Here is a 25,903-nt window from a genome sequence, read left to right as displayed (position 1 = left end):
GAATTGCGAACATTTAGCAATCTGGTATTTTGTCACACATCCATAAGCAATTCAATTACCATGAAATAATTTCCCAGTCTGTGCATATGTTAGTAAATCTGACCCTTCCACAACATTGCCATACCATGCTGGTCAAAGCATCCCAGACCCTCCCTTAAAATGGGACCATCCCCAAACGCCAACTGCCTATCAGATTGCGAAGGGATTGCAATTAGATATTTTTGCTATGCACGCTACAATCAATAGTTGTTTGATAATCAATAGAATTGTGAACTCGCATAAAGGCGATCAAATCTAAATCACCCCTATATGTAAAATGTATTTATAATTATTTGTACTAAGACTATTTTAGCTAACTACTGTAGAAATGAGAACAAAACCATTTTTATATTTAGGTCTATTTTTACAGATTTATCTATCCTATAAAGAATAATTTGGTACTTGTTTCCTAGCACGGCCACATCGCGGGCATCGTGTGCCTTAACTTTAAGGCACACGATGCCCGCGATTTCCTTTGAAAAAAGCACAACTCGGGTACATCGCGTCGGTCGTGTGCCTTAAGAAGGCACACGACGCGACCGCCGCGATGCCCACGATTTCCCCATAGGCTTCAATGTTAAAATATTTTAACATTGAAGCCTATGCGCGCCCGACGCGATGCCCCCGATTTCTCCATAGGCTTCAATGTTAAAATATTTAACATTGAAGCCTATGCGATGGACCCGATTTGTCCATAGGCTTCAATGTTATTTTAACATTGAAACTGAGTCCATTTAACATAGTAAAAAATGGGAAAAGGGCCAATATGGGCCATTTCTCATTGGGTATGGCCCCGTCATGTGTGTAAAAAATAATGGCCCCCCATCGTGGCCGCCACCGCCACGATTGATGCGAACCCGAAGCGTGGCAAGCACAGCGAGCCCGCGAGGGGCGGCGGTGCGCGTCCTCTGACCTTTTCATTCCCCTACTATCCACGTCGGCGTGGAGTTGAGAATAGATTAGTGTGGTGAGCGCAGCGATCCACCGGGCCCGAAGTGTGGCGAGCGGACGCGGATACCTGTCAAGCCGGCGAGGGGCGTCCCTCCAAAAAGGTCGGAGGACACGCACCGCCGCCCCTCGCGGGCTCGCTGCGCTCGCCACGCTTCGGGTTCGCGTCAATCGTGGGGGTGGCGGCCACAATGGGGGGCCATTATTTTTTACACACATGACGGGGCCATACCCAATGAGAAATGGCCCATATTGGCCCTTTTCCCATTTTTTACTATGTTAAACGGACTCAGTTTCAATGTTAAAATAATTTAACATTGAAGCCTATGGGCACGATGGACCTGATTTCTCCATAGGCTTCAATGTTAAATTCTTTTAACATTGAAGCCTATGGAGAAATCGGGTACATCGCGTCGGTCGCGTCGTGTGCGTTTTGGTATGCACCCGACGCGACCGACACAATTTTTTCCGACACGACCACCACGATAGAAATCGTGGTGGCCGTGCTAGGAAACAAGTACCAATAATTTCACCAAAAATATCAAATTGGATTTTTTGTAGAATCAGGTGAGATAACTGAACATGAATATCTCCATCAATTATGATCCTCCGATTTAAAAGATGATGCCTCTAAATATTCCTCTCTTTCTCAGACAGGCCTTTTCTAAACTGGATATTTGCTTGTAAATTGCTTACACATTGGATGAATTGGGACACCCACTGGCGATAGGGTGAATACAGCACCCTATGACCAGTGGGTGTCCCAATTCACCCAAAATTTAAGCTATTCACAAGCAAATATCCAACTAATAACTTTAAAAATATCACTCAGTCAAAGAGATAAGGTTCATTAGATGTTTGAAAATGTATAACTTCTTTGAGTTTATATCAGCCCCGGTCATTGGCTGTTGAAAAATTATTGGACTGACTAGCCAGAAATGCCCATTGGGTGGATGCTGAAAAAAAATGTTTCAGCACCTCCCAATCTCAGTGAAACCTCCCAGCCCGTAGCATCCTTGTACCATCCCACAGTTCCTGCCATGCAGCCTAGCTGCAGCGACTAGCAGCCACTGGGAAAATGTAAAGTCTCGTTGGTCTGATATGTCCACCATCCATGTTTTAATCAATGGTTATTTGAATTTTTTTTAAATATTTTTTGTTATTTAAAAAAATTGAGTATATTTTGTGAATTGATGTTCTTTATCAAATTCAGTAATGAAGTTAGCTGTAGTTTGACTTACTAACTTCAGTACTGCTTACTAAGTGCATGAATAGACTATGGGTGCCAGTGATAAGTCACATTATTTCACTCTAAATTTTACTATACTATACACAGAACTTCCTAATAACCTTTAGGTTAAAGTGAACAATCTAATTAAACAAGATTATCCAAATAAATAAATTAAATAAAAAATGAATTGATGACAACTTATTTACTAAACTGAAGAGCCATTGGAAGTAGTATAGGAGGATAAATACACTTTGTGATGATGTCCTAAAACTCAAAGATTCCAATAGTTTATACCGTAGTGCATAAATTAAAACAAGATTGACAATATAATGAGGGTAAAATTAATGTTCATGTATCACTGATTGCTATAATGAGAACGTTGCCCTTTTGGACACTTCCTGAGAATGGTGTAGACATCATCTTGGGTAGAACTTTATAATGCTGTATAGGGAGCTCCATCAAATGGCAAAATAGATTCTGCACTTTTAGGCGCTTTGTACGAAATGTCAAGAATTGTTTCAATGCCACAAAAGTGCCACTTATACTAAAGGCAATCCTGATTTCTCTTAATTTTCTATTTTTTATTTAAAGTTTTAGTTTAAAATAAAACACTACAAAAACAAGCAAACTTAAAGGTTGTCTAACAGGTTATTCCAAGATAACTAGTATAAACTACTGTATGTTTGGTGGGGAAGTTTGTCAGCCATACTGTACATCCATTTTGTGAAATCATGATAGTGAGGAACAAGTGACAAGTGCAGGGGGTGGAGTGCCACCATTTGCATTGTCATGGTCTCACCTGGCTCCACCCCTCTGAGTCTACACATTTTTCGGGTTTTCCTAATTGTAAATGAGGTTATTACTTGACTTAGGTTGGAAGATAGATATTAAGGGTAGATACAGTATATTGGAAATTGACATCCCCATCAGTAGTGTATTGAAAGTGTTTTAAACTCTTTCTTAGAGGTTTACTTTTCCAGACATAACCATCTGTACAATTAGGTTAAATTTGTTTTGGACATCTGTAAAGTCTGGAAATGGGAGAGTAACCAATGTAGATTTAATTTTAAGTACCACAATCCCTTTCAAAGAAAACACAGTATACACAGTTTTTTTTTCTTTAAAAAAATGTTCTCCACCAGTCTTGAAGATCCTTGAGAATAGGCACTGTACAAGTAGCAAGAGCAAGCAATATGTTGATGCTGCCCGTCCTACAACTCTAGGAAAGTGGGCATGACCCAGGATTATCCCAGAACAGCTTTCATTTTATGGATTTAATGATATGAGAGAAATTCACTTTGTAGAGATTACTGTATCAATGATTCATATATACCGCTAGGTATTATATCTTCTAGGTTTTCTTAAAAAAATGTAGTATTTGAGTTTAAAATATTAATAAGTAGATGAATGTGTATAAGAAGAAAGGTCCTCTGCTCTCTAGGACATTTTTTCTATTAATCGGGCTAAACTAAGCAGTGGCTGCATATGTTAGGAGAAATTAAGTTATAATGTACTGGTAGGAATGATGCTGAAGTGGCAGATGGGTGCTCTTTATGTACTTCAGGTTGTTTTCCATTACCCTATGAGCACAGTTTTGGGCATTATCTCCAAAAACGGATAGATTATTGTAAATAAACTGAATAGACTATATGGGGTACATTTACTAAGAATGGTGTTCTATTTAAGATGGGATGTTGCCCATAGCAACCAATCAGATTCAATCTATTGTCTTCTAGAAGGTGCTAAATAAATATTTTATTTATTTTATTTACAGTTTCTTATATAGCGCAGCAGATTCCGTTGCGCTTTACAATAGTAGCCAGTGATAAAACAAACTGGGTAACAACAGACAGACTTGGGGGTTAGAGGGCCCTGCTGCAAGCTTACAATCTATAGGGATATAGGAGGGAAACACAAGGACAGGAACTAGTAATAGCATAAGGGATGCGGTCAATTTGCCGGCGGTCGGGATCCCGGCGTTCAGAATCCCGACACTGGAATCCCGACCGCCGAAATCCCAAAACTTTCTCCCTCCGTGGGTGTCCACGACACCCATAGAGGGAGAATAAAATAGCGTGCCGAGCGTAGTGAGGCACCGGGCCCGCTGCGTGGCGAGCGCAGCGAGCCTGCAAGGGGGGGCGATCCACGTCCCCCCCATGTCGGGATTTCGGCGGTCGGGATTCCAGTGTCGGGATTCCGACCGCCGGGATTCCGACCGCCGGCATTACGTATCGGATCCTAGCATAACAATCCCACCAAGTTACAAGTCCAGAAGGGAAGCTATATAATCAGGGCTATATTTCAGCAGGCTCCAGCAGGAACTGAGAGCCTTATTCTAGTTCACTCTTTCTGACAAAATGGACAAAACAATGTGCACTGCAGGGGAGCAGATTTAAAATGTGCAGAGAGAATTAGATTCAGGTGAGTCATTTTGTTTCTGTGCAGGGTAAATACTGGCTGCTTTATTTTTACACTGCAATATACAGTAGATCTCACTTTGAAGTAAAACCCCACCCAAATCTAATTCTCTCTGCACAAGTAACACCTGCCTCACCTGCAGTGCACATGGTTTTGTCCATCTAAGAAGGATTTTGTCAGAAAGAGTGAACTAGAATAAGGCCCTCAGTTCCTGCTGGAGTCTGCTGAAAAATAGCACTGTATATAATACATAAGTGCCTCAGAGGGTTATGCGTGTAGAACTTAAATATGATAGGCTTACCTGAAGAGGTGAGTTTTCAGGGAACGCTTGAAAGTTTGGAGGCTAGCGGAGAGTCTTATTGTGCGTGGAAGGGCATTCCATAGGATGGGAGCAGCCCGATGAAAGTCCTGTAATAGTGAATGGGAGCTAGTGATCCGTTCAGAAGAGAGACGCAAATCTTGTGCAGAACGGAGTGGTCGAGATGGGAGATATATTGTGATAAGTAGAGAGATATATGTTGGTGCAGTATGGTTAATAGCTTTATATGCTAGTAGAAGTGTTTTATATTGAATACGGTAAGATACAGGTAACCAATGGAGGGACTGGCAGAGCGGATCAGCAGACGATGAGCGCCTTGCAAGGAAGATCAGCCCAGCAGCAGCATTTAAAATGGATTGTAGTGGTGAGAGTCTGTTCTTGGGAAGACCAGTTAGGAGACTATTGCAATAATCTGATTGGTTGCTATGGGCCACATCCCATCTTCAATAGAATTCCCATCTTAGCAAATGTACCCCTATAGGTGCTGTGTGTTATTGAAATTACTTAAAGGTGTAATTTAGGGATACCTCCATTCTGAAGCTCAGAGGCCAGTATACAGTATGTTGGTCAGTTCAATGTTTATCAATACATTTTTTTAAACATACTTCATTTTAACATTGTAATTTCCAAAGTTAGGTGCTGGCAGGGTCGTACTGGCATCCTGACACATGCCAGAACTGATAGGGCTGATCCGGTGGTTCGAAAGCGGGATACAGTCATTAGGTCGACCCATTTTAGGTTGAGAAGCATTGGGTCAACCACAGAAGGTCGACATTGCTTTGGTTGACACATGAAATAGGTCAACATAGCTAAGGGCAACAGGGTTGGAAAGTTGACACAAGCATTAGGTTGACGATGGGAAGGTCAACAGTCAAAATGTCAACATGAGTTTTTCGTGTTTTTTTGAGCCAACATTTGCCGAGAGCCGGTACTTCATGCCCTACCATCCACTATGGCGTGGAGAAAGAATAGAATAGTGTGCCAATGCGAGGGGATGTGGTGTGGTATGTCAACATTCGGGGTAAGAAAAATTTGAAATTCTCACTTTGACATTTTGACTGTCGACCTTCTCTTTGGCAACCTAATGCTTGTGTCGACCTTACTCAAGTCGACCTATTTCACGCGTCAACCTAAGCCATGTTGACTTTCAATGGTCGACCCAATGCATGTCGACGTAATATGAGTCGACCCAATGACCCATACCCTCGAAAGCATGGCTGAGCAGCTTCTCCTCCATGTCTTGCTAGGTGTGGCCTCTCCATTTTATTGTGGGCATGCAGTAAGGGAAGCCATGGCTAAATTACAGACCCAGTCTGACCATGGCTAGTGGGGACATTTGAAGGCAGGATTCTGTATTGGGAACATTTAAAAAAAACTGTGCATCCAAACGTAAATAAGATATTAGCTAGGACAGGCTCCTCCCAAATCTGTGCGTTGCTCAGCTCCTGGATACACAGCAGCCAATAGACTGTGTGTGTGTAGAGTAGCCAATGGGCGGGAGCCGGCAGCAGTGAGTCTGAGGTATTTCCGGACGCGCAGGGGGACCGTCGGACCCAGCCACTAAGCGGTGATGTAATGTGCATGGCACAGCGGGTGGGCAGTGGCGGGTGACGAGCGGCGCTGCCGCCTACACATGATAAATCATGTCTGCGGCGGCGGCGCTTGTCACTCGCTGCTGCCCACCCGCTGTGCCATGCTGCTATTTAACAGAATGTTAGCCTGCCTGCCGCCCTTAATTGATGCCGCCCTGAGGCCGGTGCCTCCCGTGCCTAGGCACAAATTCGGCCCTGGCGATATGCCGCCGTCCGCTCTGACGGATTAGGATGCCATTTTTCACATGTGCACTCCCGCAGTCACTTACGACTGACAATATTAGGTTTGATGTGCTACACATCATACCTAGCATCATCGCTTGTGATACCATGCATGTTAATGAATGACAGAACAGTGATTGTTCCGTCATTCATTAACATCACTCCAGTATGTACATCACTCCAGTATGTACAGGTGATCTGGGCATAATGTCGGCATCTTTGGAGTGGCAAAATTCATTCGATTCTGAATCGGCCCCTAAGGGTCAATATGGCCTGAAAAAAAAAGATTTTGTCATCCATCGCTAGGCAATTTCCATATATCACTATAATATTTCAGGGCAGGTGAACTGACACTGGTAATAGGACCAGAGGTCAACCCCGACACAGACCCTGAGGCTTTGCCAGTTCACATATGAGCACTATACTGTAAGCCCAGACTTGGGGTTCCAATTGCAGATTCCACTACAAAAAAAGAAAGCACAGGATAAATGAAAAAAAAAATTGTGGAAAAAAATTGTGGAAAAATTCTTCATTTAATATATTTATTTTCCCATCATTACTCCCCACTATTGCGATCCTGTCCAGTGATCGCAAGTTTTGTTAACAAAAGTCATCTTAGCTGCCACTGAAAAAAATCCTACAGTATCTCCAGCGAAACAGACATTTGTGCCAGGACAAGCGCCTTTTTTGGGTCTTTATAAATAGACTACTTGATACCTAAAATCAGTGGCGGAGATACCGTAAGGCAGCCCCCGCCGCTGCTTGGGGGAGCGGGGGCTGCGTGGGCGCCGGTGCCGGACAAGTCAGTGTGTCACGGCACTCTCAGAGCTGGAGACATGCATCCTGTGCAAGCTCTCTCCTCTGCTGCGGCTGCCTGCAGCAGCCAATACGTTGTGTACTACTCTGCCTCGCTCTGACTGTCTTTGTGAGGGTGCTCAGTGACCCGCCCCATGACTGGTCACTGAGCGTCCCCACACAGACAGTCACAGAGCTCCCTCTTCCTCCGTGCCTGCTATTCCCTCTGCACCTGGGCTGGTATAGTCCTCCTGACTGCACCAAAGAGCAGCGTCTCTCAGTCAGCGCTGGCTGAGCTCCCTGCTCTCCAGTCCTTAGCCAGTGCCCGCTCACCTTGGCCCGCCCCCTCAAGCTGCAGTCCATCCTCTCACCCCCCTGGCCGGCTTCCAGAAGTCCCGCGATTCGCGGACATTTTGGGGGCGTGGCCTAATGCCGAGAAATGCCCGCCCACATAAGAAGTCCCTGGCTGACCTGTGCTTCCACGAAGGCTGCTGTCTGGTATAATGAGGTATTATAGTATTATAGGCCCACACTCTCATTTTCTGATGCTGCCCCCTGCCCCTCTCTCTGACACTGACCCCTCCCCCTCTTTCTCTGGTGCCGTCTCCTCCCCCTCTTTCTCTGGCGCCATCTCCTCCCCCTCTTTCTCTGGCGCCGTCTCCTCCCCCTCTTTCTCTGGCGTTGTCTCCTTCCCCCTCTCTCTGACGCTGTCTCCTCCCCCCTCTTTCTGACGCTGTCTCCTCCCCCCTCTCTCTGAAGCTGTCTCCTTCCCCCTCTCTCTGGTGCCATCTCCTCCCTCTCTTTCTCTGGCGTTGTCTCCTTCCCCCTCTCTCTGATGCTGTCTCCTCCCCCCTCTTTCTGACGCTGTCTCCTCCCCCCTCTCTCTGACGCTGTCTCCTCCCCCCTCTCTCTGACACTGTCTCCTCCCCCTCTCCCTCTGGAGCTGTCTCCTTGCCCCTCTCTCTGACACTGTCTCCTCCCCACTCTGTCTGACGCTGTCTCCTCCCCCTCTCTCTGACGCTGTCTCCACCCCCCCTCTCTCTGACACTGTCTCCTTCCCCCTCTCTCTGGAGCTGTCTCCTCCCCCCTCTCTCTGACGCTGTCTCCTTCCCCTCTCTATGACGCTGTCTCCTCCCCCTCTCTCTCTGATGCTGTCCCCTCCCCCTTTTTTGTTTAACATATTAACACATTTTATAAACAATTATTTTATAAAAAATTACTCAGACCTAAAGACTCGTTAAGACCTTGTGGCCGCAAGGTGCCAGTTTTAGACATAACATGGCCACGCTTAAATATAAAATCATAGACCATGTGCCCCCATCGCTTAGAGGAGGAAACAGAGCAAAAAAGATGCTACAGTTAGAGTCCCGTTGGATATATCATTTAGACACCTTGTGGCCGCGAGGTCTTAACGAGACTTTAGGGCTGAGTAATTTTTTATAAAATAATTGTTTATAAAATGTTCTCAGTGACTGGTTTTATATGTTAAACAAATCATAACTTTGAACCGTTCTCCACATAGGATCATACTGTGTCCCTCAAGGTGCTTTCCATGATTATTAAGATATAGAAGTAATGTCAGCGTTAAGTGTAATATGTTTGTCTTTTTTAAAAACATTTTTTACCTATAATATAATCACTGTAAATGGAGCATGTACGCTCCTCTTCTTTACAGCACTGTACACATGTTTTTTGCAATTTTTAATTCACATGTTATGTATGCACTTTTGTTAGATGCTGCCGAGGAGACCCCGGGAGATTTGTCTCTGTCTCCCTGACAACGCAGCCACCTCCTGCACGATACAGCTGCCGGGATCTGACATCATCGGCGCTGGACGGAGACGGAGGCAGGCAGCGTCGACGGGCGGACGGCTTCCCTGGCGTCCATTGGTGTGGCATAATGTGTAATTGCTATTAAGGTGTGTGGTATAATGTGCAATGGGTATTACGTTGCGTATGTGGCATAACTATCTTATGGACATTACAGTATGTGGCATAATGTGTAAGGGTCATTATGGTGTCTGGTATAATTTATTTATTTATTTACAGTTTCTTATATAGCGCAGCATATTCCGTTGCGGTTCACAATTGGAAACAACAGTGATTAAACAAACTGGGTAGATACAAACCGAAATAGAGGTAGGAGGGCCCTGGTCGCAAGCATACAGTGTGTGGCATATTGTCTAATAAGTATTGGTTCTTCATAAATTCTTTGTGTTTTTCTTTAATTTGGGGGGGGGGGGGGGGGGGGGGGGCATATTTTTACTGTTCACACTGGGAACCTAATTGCCAAGAAACAGTCCTGTTTTTCTTTAAAAAAAATGGGTGGGGGGCGCCAGAATTTTTTTTGGCAGGGGGGAGCAAAATTTCTAGTTACGCCACTGCCTAAAATGATTGCCACTCTAGCCTTCAGCCTATAAAGTGTACAGACTTTGTTAATTGACAAAGGAAGCAAATGAATCCATATCTGTCTAGTGAGCTATTAGCTGTAGATTTTTGCCTTTAAATAGATATAGTGACTTATACCTAAATCCACAAGGAGTTCTTTTGCCAAGAGGTAGTGAAAAGAAAATTTGGACCAAGGCAGCTGCGTCACACACACAAGATTTGATCACTCCCGTCTAGAGTGCCAGGAGATTTGAGACAGATGTTGTCAGACACGCCGCATGCCTAAAACATTTCCAGGGGACGGGCTGCAGTGAGAGAGAGAGGGAAAGAGAGTGACTTAATAACGGCAGAAACAGCTGGAGATGCGGGAGAAACAGGAGTCTATTCTCCCCTAGGTGTACAGCCAGCCTCTTTGCATTACATCTGCCTGTCAGAGCTGGCTGGTCTAAGCTGTCATGCAGTGTGCTACACTTTTTTTTTTTTTTTTACACTTTCACTCTCCCTGTGAATAAAGTGCTGCATTGTGATTAGTAATCCCACTCCGGTGACTTGACTTTAAATGTGGTCTTGGAATAGATCCCGGAGTTCTGTTTTCTAATCTTCCTACTCCTGTTTCAGAGACACCACTGGATACAGAGCAGAGATCACTGACAAGCTGCCTTACTTTTCTCTGATTTTTGTCTCTTTAATACAATTTTTTTTTCCATACTTGGCGAAGAAACCAATGGATACCAAGCTGATCTGTCTATTTTTCCTTTTCTCTGTGCCTCCCCTGGCAGTGGGAAACCAGACAGGGCGCATCAAGGTGGTCTTCACACCCAGCATTTGCAAAGTGACCTGTACCAAGGGCCGCTGTCATAACAACTGTGAGAAGGGAAATACAACCACGCTTATTAGTGAAAATGGTCATGCTGCTGACACGCTGACTTCCAGTAACTTCAGAGTAGGTAAGTACAGTAGAACTAGATATGTTTCATTTCTTACACCTATACCTATAAAATAGTAGAATTACACAGTGGTGGTGTTTACTAACAAAGTACAAATGGGTGCTAATCCATAGCAACCTGTCACTTTTGCTTTTATTGGCTGTTACTATCAAAGTACTGTATAAGAGGGGTCTTTTTCAAAGCGTGGAGCGCGATAAAGTACCAGCCAATCAGCTTCTGACATTTTTTTAAACGCAGCCTGTAACAAGACAGTTAGTAGCTGATTGGTTCCACTTTATCAATTAAGTGCAAGTTTGATAACGAAAGCAGTTGTGCGATTGGATACTTGAGGATACAGTTCATTACACTTTGTCAGCACATAACTGCCATAGATACAGCTCATATTAAAATAAACAACAGTACATTTATTTGTTTGCTTACTGCTGGCTCAGTCTCTATCCTTTTCACATTTCCTTCATTCATTTATTTTAATGAAAGTGTACGCCGTCTAAACAAAACAAGCATACTGCGCCATTCATTCAGAAGTAGCACGCACTTGAAACATTCAAATATTTAAACATTAACATTACTTTTCAAGACATTTCTCACTAGATATTCTAAACACATTTCTTGCATTTGCAGGCCTTGTCTCATTCATTTTCCATGTTGCAGAAGTGTGTTATATCACTGTAAACTCCAGAGCATGTACAATTCAGAACATAAACAAAAGTTCATTTATAATGCTAGATAAATGTGTTGGGGTGGAGGTGTTACATTAACATGTATTTGTTTAGTTTATGTTCCATTTTAAGCTGCCCTTGCTTTTACATAGTCCAGTTCCATCATTTTTTACCATCTGCTTTCTACCATTGAGAAATGTGTCCTTGAGCAGTCTACTGTAAATGGGATCATGTACATGTCTAGTTGCGTTATTGGTGTCCTGGATTTACATATAATAATGAACGATACTGAAACTATCAGCCACAGGTGTGGAACTAAGGGCACGGAGACTTCAGCCAATGCCAAAACCACAAGGCTCTTGCGGCAGTTATTCACTTTTCCATGATTCATGGCCAGAATTGTTTTTACTTGTTTAACTTTTATGGGTTCTCGCCTTTATTTTTACTCAGTCTGTTTGACTCTATGTCCACTGTAATGATGCTGTAGTTCAGCACATTTTCTGTCCTTATGTCCTTGGTTGGCTACCTCAACTTATATGAAGAACAGCATTGCTGCAAAATGTGAATAGCAGATGCAGTGGCAGATGGAGTCATAGCTATCCCAATTTATGTCTAATTTATTACATCTGATTGGTTCTTTTTGGCTATGGCACCATTTATTTATTATGGGTTTTGCAAGAGCGGGGTTTGTTTGTTTGTTTGTTTTTACTGAACAGTAAAACCAGTTTGGTGGAAGTCAGCGGTAGATGTATGAAGCGGTGAAGGAGAAGTGAGCAAGAGGAGAACTGACCCATGGCAACCAATCAGCACTAAAGTCACATATATAATTTACATAATATTAAATTATACAGAGCAGCTGATTGGTTGCCATGGGCCACTTCTCCTCTGGCTCATTTCTCCTCCCTTAGCACTGCTTTATACTGTACATCTGCCCCTCAGTTTCTTGTTGCCAAGGTTAAGTCAGAATAGGCTGCTATAACTGAATTGAATTAAATGATTCATAACATTTTCATAAAGCTCTGCTTTAAGTATACAAAATGCATAAATAGCAAACAATGGAGCTGATTCAGAGGGGAACACAATAGGTGTAGCATTTGTGTCTGTTGGCAGCAGTCTGTCTGTGACTTTATACAAATGTTTCTATAAAATCCTCCCCTGGTGTACATCCAATGGAGGATGCCCACTGTCAGTGTCTTTACGTGGTGTATTACCAACTGGTGCATGACTTTGTATGGACTTCGGAGCGCACGTGCAGTAATGAGAAAAATGTGCCGCTGCATCTGACATCAGCAGTGCGTTATCTCTGAATTAGCCCCAATGTGTACAGCAATGTCTATGCTTCATTTTATTAAAGCAATATAGATAATTGTATCCATTTACAGGGCTGTAACTGAAAGGGAAGATTGCACGTGTCCCAGGCACTGTATTTGAGGGGGTGCTAAAACTTTCACAGCTCCCCAATACATCCTTTGGAGCCACTGGTCTAATCAGCCGGTTGCATGCGCAGATGTATTGGGATCACCAGGAACAATAAAGTTTCTTTCCCTCCTGCATATTGGCATCTGCAGTCAGGCTCATCTTTTCCTATTGTATTGTATTCCCTTCCATGGGTTAGCTGTATGAATGAAGCCGTGATAAGGGAGGAGAAGTGAGCTAGAGCCCATGGCAACCAATCAGCACTGAAGTAACATCTATAATTTGCATAATATTAAATTATACAGAGCAGTTGATTGGTTGCCATGGGCCACTTCTCCTACCTTATCACTGCTTCATACAGCTACCCCTATGCACCATTGATAGAATATTTGCCCTGTTAGACAGTAACTTGTTATGTGGTTTGTTAAATTTTTAATAGCTAAATCAGATCCACTCAAATGATGTAGTTCATGCCATGAGCTTCACACATAACACCTCTGGCTAACTTCTTATGGTGCGTTTGACTAGGATTGGAGAACTTCATTGTATTAAGAGGCAGGGGCGTAACCAGATATTCGTAGGCCCCATAGCAAAAGTTTGTAAGGGCCCCCTATTTAGCGACTGATGGTGATAAATGTATGTAAAACATATTACTTAGACAGTAAAGATGGGCCCCCTTCAGCTCTGGGCCCTATAGCAGCTGCACCCCTTGCACCTATGGTAGTTACGCCCCTGTTCAGAGGGTTATTCAGAGTTTATTGCTGATGTGCAAATTCACAATCCGTTTGATAGTAGAATGACTGGGCATGCGTACGGAGCCAAAATAGTGACAAATATAGAAAAAAAATCTAATTGCACTTCCCTCAAAATTAGATAGACAGTAAGTTGGGGTTTGGGGTGTTTCCTGGGGTGCCCAGGAGTCTTAAAGGTAGGTGTGTCAGCATTGGCCTCGTCTCAGTCGCACAGTTGAGGAAGGGTCAGACTTACATTTGCAGTGATGGTTTGTGAATTGCATATGGATGCCACCAGCCAATCAGCTCCTAACTGACATTTTTCAAACCCAGTCTGTAACATTGCAGTTAGCTGATTGGCTGGTGGGTTATCACTCTTAGTCAATTTACAAGAACTTTTACAGCAGTACAGGTTATTTTAGGAGATAAGTTTGTCCTCAGTGCATACACACTGAGCAGCTTCCCCCCTGCCTGGCGCCTTCAGCGGGGAGAGGACAGCTTGGCATAGTGCAGCGCTATGCAAAGCTGTCCTCAAAACCGCTCATCGGCTGGTAATACCAGCAGATGAACAGCTTTCCCGGCGATGATGCGGGAGCGTGCAGCAGTGCTCATCGCCGGGCCATACACACTGGGCGGCTTTCAGCTCAAAGTCGCCCACTGTGTATGGGCCTTTACATGTATGATTGCAGGCTTTCAAATGCTTATAGAAAGTGATGTTGGGTGGTCTGCACACTACACTTGTACAAAGATAGTTGCGGCATGTTTAAGTTTATACAATAAGTAAACCGTCATTGATTTATACAATTTTAGAAAATGGAAAAATAAGACTTTTATCTTCCCCATCATGTGTACATTTTTTGTCTTTGGTCTGTCTCTGCATAGCTATTTGACTGCTCTTTGAAATATGTAGAGGATTTAACTAGCGGTGAAGGCATTTACCTGTCACAACTTGTAACCACTGTTTTGTGTACTGGAAGTGAACCAGATGCTATTACCTGAGGCAGTGATATCATTTATACAGAGTTATTAGGAGGGGAAAAAACTGTACTTTTCATTTATAATGCCGGTATGACACAGAGATAACTTTGATGCAAGCTTATGTTGTTTAGAATAGTGTGAAGGTCTGGATTTATATGTTTCTATGAAGTTCATTTGCTGATTTACTGCAATAATATCATCAAAAGGCAGTAAAATACAGTCTTCGCTGACTCATGTTGTAAAACTCTTCCATATATACTGTATATATGCTACTGTATTGAACTGAAATGTATGTGACAGCTGTTGCATACCAGGCAAATACCATTTTAAAGACATTGGACCTGTTTCTGAACTGCATGAATCCATGGCTTCAGGCTACTTACCTCCCATCTGTGCCAAAGATCTGTGAACTTAGATTTGGAAGCCTATGGTGCCCACTGTAACTGGCAATATTAGTACCTGAGCTTAAAATCAATTCATGCTGGGTTCAAAAGACCCAGTTAAAACAGACGTCCAATTCTGTCCTCGTGCCACGATTGAGCACAGAACTTGGCTTACCCAGTGCTCTTTCAACGCACTCCTATGAGATGGAACAGTTCTGTTCTTTTGCATGGTCCCAGCCCAGTTGCTGCCTACAAACGCCCATTTCACATTGTGGTCTGACGATGAACGGATCATGTAGTAGCAATTTCTCTGACAGGGCAAAGTGGTATGGCAGTAGAGGATTATAATGAGGTTGGATGGGGCAGTTATCTGGGTTCGTAGTACAGTAAGTCCATGGCATTAACCTATTTTGTCTATCCATGGTCTTATATCTGCATCAGGTTGCACGAAAAGTGAAAACGGGGAGTAATGGGTGGGTATCATCTATTTGTGTGGACCAATGACCAGTTTTCCCTTTAATTAACACATTGGCTATGAAGAGAAGTGTTAAGTGGTTCTGTGAAATTAATGATATAGACTGGACTGCTTGCAATGGGTACAACGGTACATAAAGTGTATAGGGCCAGTCCAACATTCAACAGCTTTTCCGCATTATGTGCACTTCCACAGATTCATTACAAGTAGGAATTCTTGAATAAACTGCTACAGAAGGGCTATAGACCTACTGTAAATATAATTGTACCCGCGCAGACTCGGGAAGATATAGCGCACTGGTGGGATGAATGAAACTGGCTCCATCTGTACCATGAAAGGTTCAGCCATTGAATCTGTTGGGGTCTCAACTTCATACTCCTTTCTCTTTTAGGGGTACATTTATTAAACTCCTGAGTTGGCAAAGGTGGGACTTTTGGATAATTTTTATAAACACAAAAATACACCAAAGTCCAAACACGAGAGTGCTATAGGTGAAATAGAAGTTTCAAAGATGCGTGGAAAGTGACAAAGGGCAAAAACACAATTGGTCAAACTCCGATGTAATTTCCATAGACAACACTGAAACATTGGGTGAGATTTAATAGGATGAGAGATTCAGAAAGCTAGAGATTTGGTAAGAAATCTCCAGTTTTTTTAAAGCGGCAATCATTTACACTGCAAAACCAGTTTGATTTTGAAGTGTAAATGATTGCCGCTTTAAAAAAACTGGAGAATTCTCACAAAATCTCTCACTTTCTGAATCTCTCATCCTATTAAATCTCACCCATAGATTTTACCTAAATTGTTTTTGAATTTAGTAACGTCCTTCACTATAAAGGGAGGTTAATGTACAGTATACCTCAACGACTGCCTATATTTGAAGGCCACATACAGAGTTAAGCTACAGTAGGTACACACTAGAGGATAATGTGAGCATTTTTATTAATTCCAACGCCAAAATCTTGATATCGTCTAGTGTGTTGCTTACGAGGCGCAACCCAGTGCACCTTCAGCATCATCCTTCATTGTCTGTACATGCAAGACAATGGAGGACATTGCAAGCGAGGGCAATGCTGCGGAATGCATCCATCGCTGCTAGCATCAGGAAGTATTTATGCACTGGCCTATGCCCCCCCACAGTGATGTCATTGGGTACAAACAGCGCGTAATTTGAACACAGAATTACTTGCATTAAACAAGAGTCTAGAGCTGCTAGTTGTTTAAATGAGTTGTTGGGAAGATTGCTAATGCCAATGACACAAAAGGGAGTTTCTCCATTGTCGTTCACAATGCAGGTGCTTATAGGTTTCTATGAGGGCAGCTAAATATCACTATTACCATCTCCAGAATGCTTAGAATTCAGGAGCTTGGCCTCTGTAGCTACCTCCATCTTCAAATGGGGTTACCTCATTGCAGCTTACAGTATGTGCTACTCTATCATAGGAGCATTTGGCTTGTTTTAAATATGCCTCCAGATGATTTAACACAGTTTACATTAAGCTGCCCATTTAATAGCTTTCTCCGCTATGATGTCTGCTTAGTCTGTGGATCTGGTTGTCATAATAAATTCTCTATGAGTAACCTACACGTACATGTCTGCTCATATGGTATGAGGAGATGTACAGGAAAAGAATTCCCCTTATTTTATCATAGTAATATGTCTTATCTTCTCACTTTACAGGAATTTGGTTATCATCAGATCATTATCCCTTGAAGCACGCACTGTGTGGCAAGGTTACAAAATCAGAGTGAAAGGATGTGCTAGTCATAGTTACACAGCACACGTTCTCTCCCAGAACTATGCCTTGGGGCCATGAAAACTGTTCATTCCGTATCTGGGTTACATTGAAGTGAAGAATACTATGTACATTACTTCTACAGGGACTTTGCATAATAGAATATGGTCTTCGATTGAGTGTTTGAGGGCCAGTGGTGTTAAGAAGATACTTTAAATAGACCTTTTAGTGTGTACAAAATTAAGTTACGTTAACTACGACTTGCACTGTGTTGATTGCACAATTTTAAATGATTGTTTTGTTGGCAAACATGTAGTTGTTGCTTGTTAAGTGGCCATAATAATCTTACATTTACCTTACTAAGACATGCCGGAAACCACCTAAACCATGCCTTTTAAAAATTGGCACATTTGGCAAAGCTGCATTACCACCCCATGAGCATGCTTCTAAGTCACTAAATGTCACACAATGCATGGGTCCATGTTGTCTGGTGTGGTCCCAGACCCTATATTTAGTCACATTATGACTGTCACAGTGTGTAACTGAGTTCCTCACAGCCAAGTCAGACACACAGTTCTGGCGTGGGATAAGGCCCCATTGGTAACTTCATCATATCTCTTTCCTTTGGGCTAGGAAACTTATTTTATTTAATTGAAACTAGGCCTACTACTGAGACTGGGAGTCTACCCCCTGCCGAGAGGTGCCACAAAAATATTTGGACACAAGGGAGCCATAAACCAATAAAAAGCTTGGAAACCACTGAGCTAAAGAATTGCAGCCCCCATAACCCTAAAGCTAGGAGCTGCCACTGTTATTATCGGGGATTTTATTGAAATATCTGCAGTGTATGGTCAACTTTAGATAACAGATATCTGAGTATTCAGGAATGGGGCTGAGGAACCAGATGACAGAATACTTGAGGCACTTTCGTAGGCTTCCCTACCTCTGACTGACTTAGAGCTTCAAAGCTGCTTGCCTTTACACTAAGGGTGTGACACGAGCTGACTAATTTACACTGAACTCTCACTGCAGCTAGGTCATTTCTTTGCAAAAAAATTAGTCAACTCTGGAAATCAGATATACTGTAGAAAGACATATGAGTCATTTTTTTTGTGCATGGTGGCAGATTAAAAGAACAAAAGTGAATCAACAGCTGTTTAATATTCAGCCTTTAGAATCTGTTTTTGTTTAGTAATTTGGTTTATATTATGTAAGTAAGTTTGCCTTTTATTATGTGCCTGATTCACAGTTAGGACCATGTTTTTTTTTTTTTTTTGCACGCAGGGGAAGATACTGGCTGCTTTTGTATGAACAGCATAGTTGTCTACCATCCCACATCCAGCAGGAGGCTCCCATTTTTTGCCATAAATCCCCTGCTGTCCGGCATTGTACTCCTAATTTCCTGGATTCTTCATATACTGCTAGGGGTGCCATTTACAAGCTTCTTTGCAAGGACATTGATAGGAGTCCCTATTGATGACTCTCATCCTTTCTTGTGGTTACCCCTGACAGAAGAGGGAGTAGGCAACACATGGTCACACAGGGCCCGCTTATCTGTGCTGGTGTGGACAGTGGCAAGTGAGGAGATTGACTGGGACGGGACACTGGTAAATCAGTTACACAGGCATCTTAAGGCAAGGTCAGAGAGGACAGTAACCTCCTGTGGGCCAGAAAGCAAATATTGTGCTGCCTTTCATTGCACTTTATCAATAAAACTTTGTTGAGGTAGCTAAACAAACTCAACTTACAGTATTCAGTGATAGTGGTCCAGATCAAAGTTCAGACTTATTATATAAACAAATAAATACAAGATATATATATACTGTATATATATATATATAGATAGATACAGAAGTACCAACACACTCGCCATTCCTAAGAATGGGGTGCAAACAGCACCCACTTCCCAGCGTGGGGTGCGGTGGCCTGTGACCACACACTCTAGTAAATACAAACACAGGGGGCCCAGCACTCACTACAACAAACTAACTCACCTTAACATTCAAATAATCAATTAAATAAATGATGGTGTTTCCAAGGGATGGCGATGGGCTGCACGCTTAAATGCATTGGTCAATTCATGAACTAAAACCCCATTATTTATTTAATTGATTATTTGAATGTTAAGGTGAGTTAGTTTGTTGTAGTGAGTGCTGGGCCCCCTGTGTTTGTGTGTGTATATATATATATATATATATATATATATATATATATATATACACACATCACACACATGTGAAATACACATTCAAGCAGGTGAGTTCATCAATGTTTCAAGGTTTTCAGAAAAGGATACGTGGTTGTCGCTACTGAGTCACCTTACGCTCATGCAACACAACTTGTAGCGCATTGAGGATAGCTGTACAGTATGTGGACAGGTCTGTAGCTTGACGTCTTAGAACAGCTTTGAAAGGTGCTTCATGCACAAGCTCTTGTTTCAGTTAAATGTTCTTGGCCTCATTCAGATGCCTTGCTCTCTGTTGCCTGATGCCTGCCATCAAATGAATGTTGATTAATTATTGGCATATAAACCAGTGCCAGGGGAAACTATGAAAGCTACACAGTTGACTTGCCTGGTTTCCAGTAGTAAGGTGCTGTGTAAAGTCAGTTAAACTGAAATCCTTGAAATCCCTGATGACAGTCCAAAGATGGTGTTGTGGAAGGCTGGAATTAGTGACTGTTGTAAGTCTGTCAGGGTTGTAAATGTAATGTTTTACTAGTTATTATGGCTTCAAAAAGGATGTGTTTCTTATTGTATGTCAGAATCTCAACCAGATGTTATAATTAAATGCACTTAATTTCAGTATGGAATTCAACTTAAAATGAATAGTCACATGTCTGCCCTAAGTGTAGAGTTACTAGGACGACCTTCTGCCACCTCATATGGGAATGTCCGGTGCTACAGTCATTCTGGCCCCAGGTGAAAATAACATTGCAATATTACCACATGGATTATGTGTGCTGTGGGCTGGTGATGAGGCAACACTGAGCAGATGCCATATACCATGAATGTTTGTGCAATGCCGAAAGTTTGAATAGCTCGCTACTGGATGGCTCAAACTGGACCCAAATTCTCTGGTTTACGGTCGTTAGGTCGACACTATTAAGGTCGACATGCATTGGGTCAACCACTGGAGGTCGACAGGGTTTAGGTCGACAATGGGAAGGTCAATAGTCAAAAGGTCAACATGAGTTGGTACTTATGTAATATCTGGGCTCCCGTTTTTCTAATGAGACCGCGTCCCCTTGCGGGGCTCGCTGCGCTCGCCACGCTTCGGGCAAGGTGGCTCGCTGCGCTCGCCACACTATATAAAATCAACTCCATGCGTAGTTCTGGATAGTAGGGGTATGAAAAAATGGGGTGCATTTAACATGGGAGCCCAGATAATACATAAGTACCCATGAGTTTTTTACCTTTTTTTGTGCAGATATGTGTCGACAGGCAGTATTTGTTGTGGAGGGAGCATAGACTAGTGTGGCGATCATAGCGGTGCGGCGATATGGTGTCCATGTTGACATTCGGGACAAAAAAGTGAAAAAGCATGTTGACCTTTTTGGCTGTTGATCTTCCCATTGCCCACCTAATGCTTGTGTCCACATTTTGACCATGTCCAGGGCCGGTGCAAGGCACCGGAGCGCCCCAGGCGAGTCGCGGTAGGGGCGCCCCGGTGCCGGGGGGGGGGGGGGAGGGAGGGGGGGTGGTACCTGTGCAAAAAATTTGCTGCCCCGGCGTCCCTGCAGTGCTTGGGGCGGTCAGGGGGGTCCGTGCCGTAGGGGTACCTGCGGCGCCGTCATGTGTATAAAGCTGGCTGCTGCCGGCGGGGTCCCTGTAGTGAATAGGAAATAACTAGCGCTTCCCGCGCCGCCGCGCGCATAGCGCTAGTTATTTGCTATTCACTACAGGGACCCCACCGGCCGCAGCCAGCTTTATACACATGACGGCGCCGCAGGTACCCCTACGGCACGGACACCCCTGACCGCCCCAGCACTGCAGGGACGCCGGGGCAGCAATTTTTTTACACAGTTCGCTGGGGGTGAGGGGCGAACTGCCGCCCTCCAGGTGCCGGCGCCCTAGGCAAATGCCTAGAGCTGCCTAGTGGTGGCGCCGGCCCTGACCATGTCGAAATTAACCATGTTGACCTTTTCCATGTGTCCACCTAAGCCCCATCGACCTTCTGTGGTCGACCCAATGCATGTGGACCTTAATTTGGACGACCCGATGAGCCATGCCTAATTCTCCACCTTGGAAGCTATGATAAATGTCCCACTGGAGCATGAGTGTAATGTATATATGATTCATGGGGCAAGTTCACAAAAATGTTCCCGGCCACTGACCGTGGCTAAAGTGTTTCAGTTATGAATTAGTTGTTCTAGCTTTAGATTTAGGGTTTGTAGATTATTCTATTTTACTACTTTAAATGAAGAAATGATAGACCAGAGCAGGTTAAGGCAACACATTTTTTAAGTACATTAATGAGCTATATATAGTGTTGCTTCTACCACAATCTCAGTTCTGTTATGCTTATACTGTTATTGACAGACCTTGATTCAGTAATTGCAATTTTTGTGTTAATGCGATGGTATGTTATTGTAACCTGCATTTAACCTGGTTTATTAATAAAATCTTCTTATTAAAAAAAAAGAATATTCACATAATTTCTACAATATTTCATGCCAGTCTGCATGTAGAAACAGGGATTTATTTACACCTACACACAGATGTGATGGCCCTTGTGGGGCTGAACCAATATTCATGAGATTTCAGCTGGCCACTTTACTAGGAAATTTTGCCATTTATGTCTATAGATTGTAAGATTGCGAGCAGCGCCCCCCTACCTGTATGTTGGTTTGTTTACACCCAGTTTGTTTTATCACTGTTCAGAGGTGTAACTAGAACTTTGTGGGCCCCATAGCAAAATTTATAAATAAGACCGTGATTTCCACAGAAATCACCATGTCTTTGTTCATGCACCTACGGAGTTCATTTTAAAAAAAATTATGGGACATGCCCTGGGACTCCATTACCTCCCCAGACTAATTAAGTAATTGGAAGTTTTCAGTTGGCTTAATTACTCTGTAATTACTCAACTTCCAAACAGTGACAGCAGAGGCGTACCTAGATATTCGTAGGCCCCATAGCAAAAGTTTGTAAGGGCCCCCTTATGGTGTTAAATGTATGTAAAACATATTACTTAGAGAGCAAAGATGGGCCCCCTTCAGCTCTGGGCCCCATAACAGCTGCACCCCTTGCACCTATGGTAGTTACGCCCTTGAGCGACAGTGTTTCCTGCATCCAGCATTTGGAGCCAGGTCTTCTGCAAAAGGATGAGTATAGTAAAGTTTTTTGTTCCTGTAATTGTGTGTGTATGAGTGTGACATGCCAAAAAAGCAAGTAGCTAGGACATGCTTTCTCATACCTCCCAACTTTCTGACGTTCAGAATAGGGACACTACACCACGTCCGGAAAGGGGCGTGGTGTATGCAAATGAGGTCGCGGCTTATTCAAATTAGCAGCGCCCTCGTTTTCGGCCGCGAATACCCCCCCCCGCAGCGGGACACTGCCGGCCGCGGGAGGAACGCGGGAACGTCCCCAAAAACGTGACGTTCCCGCGTTTAGCGGGACAGTTGGGAGGTATGGCTTTCTGTTGGAATTACCTTGCAGGCCTGGGGTGGTGGAACACAGTTCCCCTACCATTGCATGTGGCGGAACTGAGTTCCACTTTACCCCCCCCCCCCCAGACACACTTTAACCCCATGGTCTTACAAACAGGACTCTGGCCTTTGTACAACAAGCTATATTTTTTTATTATATGCTGCAAGTTTGTACTATAACTTTTCTTTCTTTATCAATCTCATTTAGCAGGAGGGATTCAGACTTCTGTAAATGCATATGTGTATCTTTAGGTATTTAGCAGTCTCCTGCAGCTGCACATGATATTGTATGTACTGTATGTGCCTATTAATCACAACTTGCAGAAATGTCCTAAATATTAACATTCCTTATTGCTGTGTATCGCATAATGTAATATTGTAATATAATACACCAACAATAGCCCGTCATGGAGATGAGCAATGAGCCCATGCAAATAGTTATAAGCTCATCAGACAGCCTATGTGCAAACCAATGCTAATAGGATAGGTATCATGAACAACTCCAACAACCGGAGAGGGAACAGAAGAGCACTCTCCATATGGGTGGCCCCATAGGGTCTGATTCAGAGTTGATCGCAAATGCTAAATCTTTCTCAAATGGGCAAAACCATGTTGCTCTGCAGGTGGGGCAGATGTAATGTGCAGAGGGAATTAGACTTGGTTGATTTATTTTGTTTCTGTGCAGGGTAAATACTGGCTATGTAACTTTTACACTGCAATATAGATTTCATTTTGCACATACCTCACCCAAAGCTAACTCTGTCTGCACATTACATTTACCCCTGTAGTATGGTTTTGCCTATTTGAGAAAGCTTTTGCATTTGCAATCATCTCTGACTCAGGACCAAAGTTCAGATGGCATTAACCTATGCAGACAATCTCAGATAAACTAAAGGTGCATACACACTGGGTTATTTTGTCCGATTTAGCGATTATCCCAGGGGTGGACAACTTTCCATAGCAGGACGCTATGAAAAGCAATACCAGCAGATGAGTGCTGGGGCCAGCAATGATGCGGGAACATGAATCAGTGCTCACCGCTCATCTCTGTCCCGCACACACTGGGCGGCTTTTGAGCTGAGAGCTGCTCAAAGGACAAAACTGAGCTGCTTTCAGCTCCAAGTCACCCAGTGTGTATGGACCTTAAGTTTGCTGACCAGATGCATAACATTCCTGTCGTCGTTTACGTTCTGAATGTAGGAGATACATTATATCGTTATTGTACAGGATTTTATTAATGGCCTCAGTCTCGGAATAAAATAGCTTAATAAATAGTTACCAACGTTTAAATAACCGGAGACATGAAGCATTTCATTTTGCACTGATTGAACAATAACCTTCTCTCTACATACTGTCCAAATTACACAGTCTCATAGTCAAACAAATGTAATGTTTTCCAAGCACGGTGCATACACACATGTTGTTTAAAAGAAAGCATTTATTTTATTCTGAAAAGAAGAGTTTCTCAACTCTAGTTATTTCCCATTGCTTGTGCCAGCTCCAATTACTGGATAATGCACCCATGACAAATATAGAAAATCATTACTCACATTGCGAGCGCTCCGTACAGACTCTGTCTACTAAATATACATGTGTATAATAATTACGCTCTATTCTTTTTTCTTTTTTCTTTCCTGTCTCATTTCGTGGTATTCGATGACTATCTCATAATTTCCAATGTGCTCATATGGTCGTAGCGGGAAATGAATAGAAGCTTGTACTAACGTCACATTTTATGCATTCCGTGGCAGCTTGACCCTACAGACATTAGTTAAAGTACAATATATATCTTAGTCATGGTCCAATGCTCGTGTCGGCTGTAATAAGAGGATACAACATTAATCATGATTTAGTACCTGTGTTTGTGCAAAAGTTCCTGACCTACGGATATCATTCAGACATAAAAGTGGCCTAATCATTCACTTTCTCCTTTTTGCATGTGAATAAATGCATATGTTTGAAAGATTACCTATAAGGTATTGAGGATAAATGAGATTTCCATTGCTTTGGTTCTCTGTCATGTTTGGAGACTTCCTGTTCAGTTTTCAAAGGATCTTACGGATCTTAACGAGTTTGAGGAATGGGTATATGAAAATGATGCCGATCTGGTTGAAGTCTCTGGCTGTAAAGAATATAAGCAAGTTTCCCATGTCTAACCCTAATCATTTATTACTAAGTGCAGAGGGAAAGGAGTGAAACCCCCCCTAATATATTCCCAACAATAGTGTAGGAAGTGTAGGGAGCTTGCTGTTGTATGTGCAAGTTGTTTCCACTGACAGTGCAGAAATGAGATGACTGAACAGTGCAATTAAATGTTTCCTTCTAGATATACTTGCACACTTTTTGGACTTCCAGGGACAAATGCGTAACCTTGATGACTCGATTGATGTCATCACAATGGGCAATGAGCAGGTGATGATGCATGTCACAACATCGGGACAACTTCACCAAGTCATCATAATTCCACTTACTATACAAGAAAGAGCAGTGGGTTCCAGGAGGTGGCCTATTCTCTCTGGAGTTTCCACCTCCTGGATCCAGCTTCGGGAATCTACCAGACATTAGAAGACAGTAGACAAGTATGTGCCCAGCCCTTTCACATTCCCAATGTGTTTGCAAGACATTTATCTCTCTTTAGCCTGTAGTTCCCTAGCACTACCAGTTACCATAGTAATTGTCACCTTTGATAGCAGCACAGTCTGTAATGACCCAGTAGTGGTAAGACACATAGCTTTACTTATACCCCTTTCACATCGCACTTGTAAGCCGGTATATTGCCGTTTTTTTAGTATTTTAAAACGGTACCAGCTGCAGTGTGCTCCCCAGCCAATTTACCGGTTAGAGAATACCGGTATTTCAAAACGTTTCAAAAGCAAGATCCTACACGGTTCTGAGCCATTTTTCCTGCAGTCTGAACGGCCCAGAATCGGTTTGAACTACACATGATAATCTGCACAAGGGTCATTGGTTGTCT

At 43.0% G+C, this 25,903-nt stretch overlaps 1 protein-coding gene across 3 annotated transcripts in view; it reads left to right on the top strand.

The window, feature by feature from the left end:
* Positions 1–25,903, top strand: part of LTBP1 (latent transforming growth factor beta binding protein 1) — a 350,064-nt gene that overhangs the window by 153,900 nt on the left and 170,261 nt on the right. For 2 of the 3 annotated variants that reach the window (XM_083176113.1, XM_083176112.1), the window contains exon 5: positions 10,732–10,899. The exons of the other annotated variant lie outside the window; for it this stretch is intronic. In XM_083176113.1, the coding sequence (XP_083032239.1) occupies positions 10,732–10,899 (168 nt within the window). The remainder of the gene's footprint in view (positions 1–10,731; positions 10,900–25,903) is intronic. 3 annotated transcript variants of the gene reach the window in all.

The sequence above is a fragment of the Crinia signifera genome, chromosome 3 (genome assembly GCF_055691185.1).
Source record: "Crinia signifera chromosome 3, ASM5569118v1, whole genome shotgun sequence".
Taxonomy (NCBI): Eukaryota; Metazoa; Chordata; class Amphibia; order Anura; family Myobatrachidae; genus Crinia; species Crinia signifera.
Note: the sequence above shows the minus strand (reverse complement) of the source record. Positions and strands in the feature narration are given on the sequence as shown.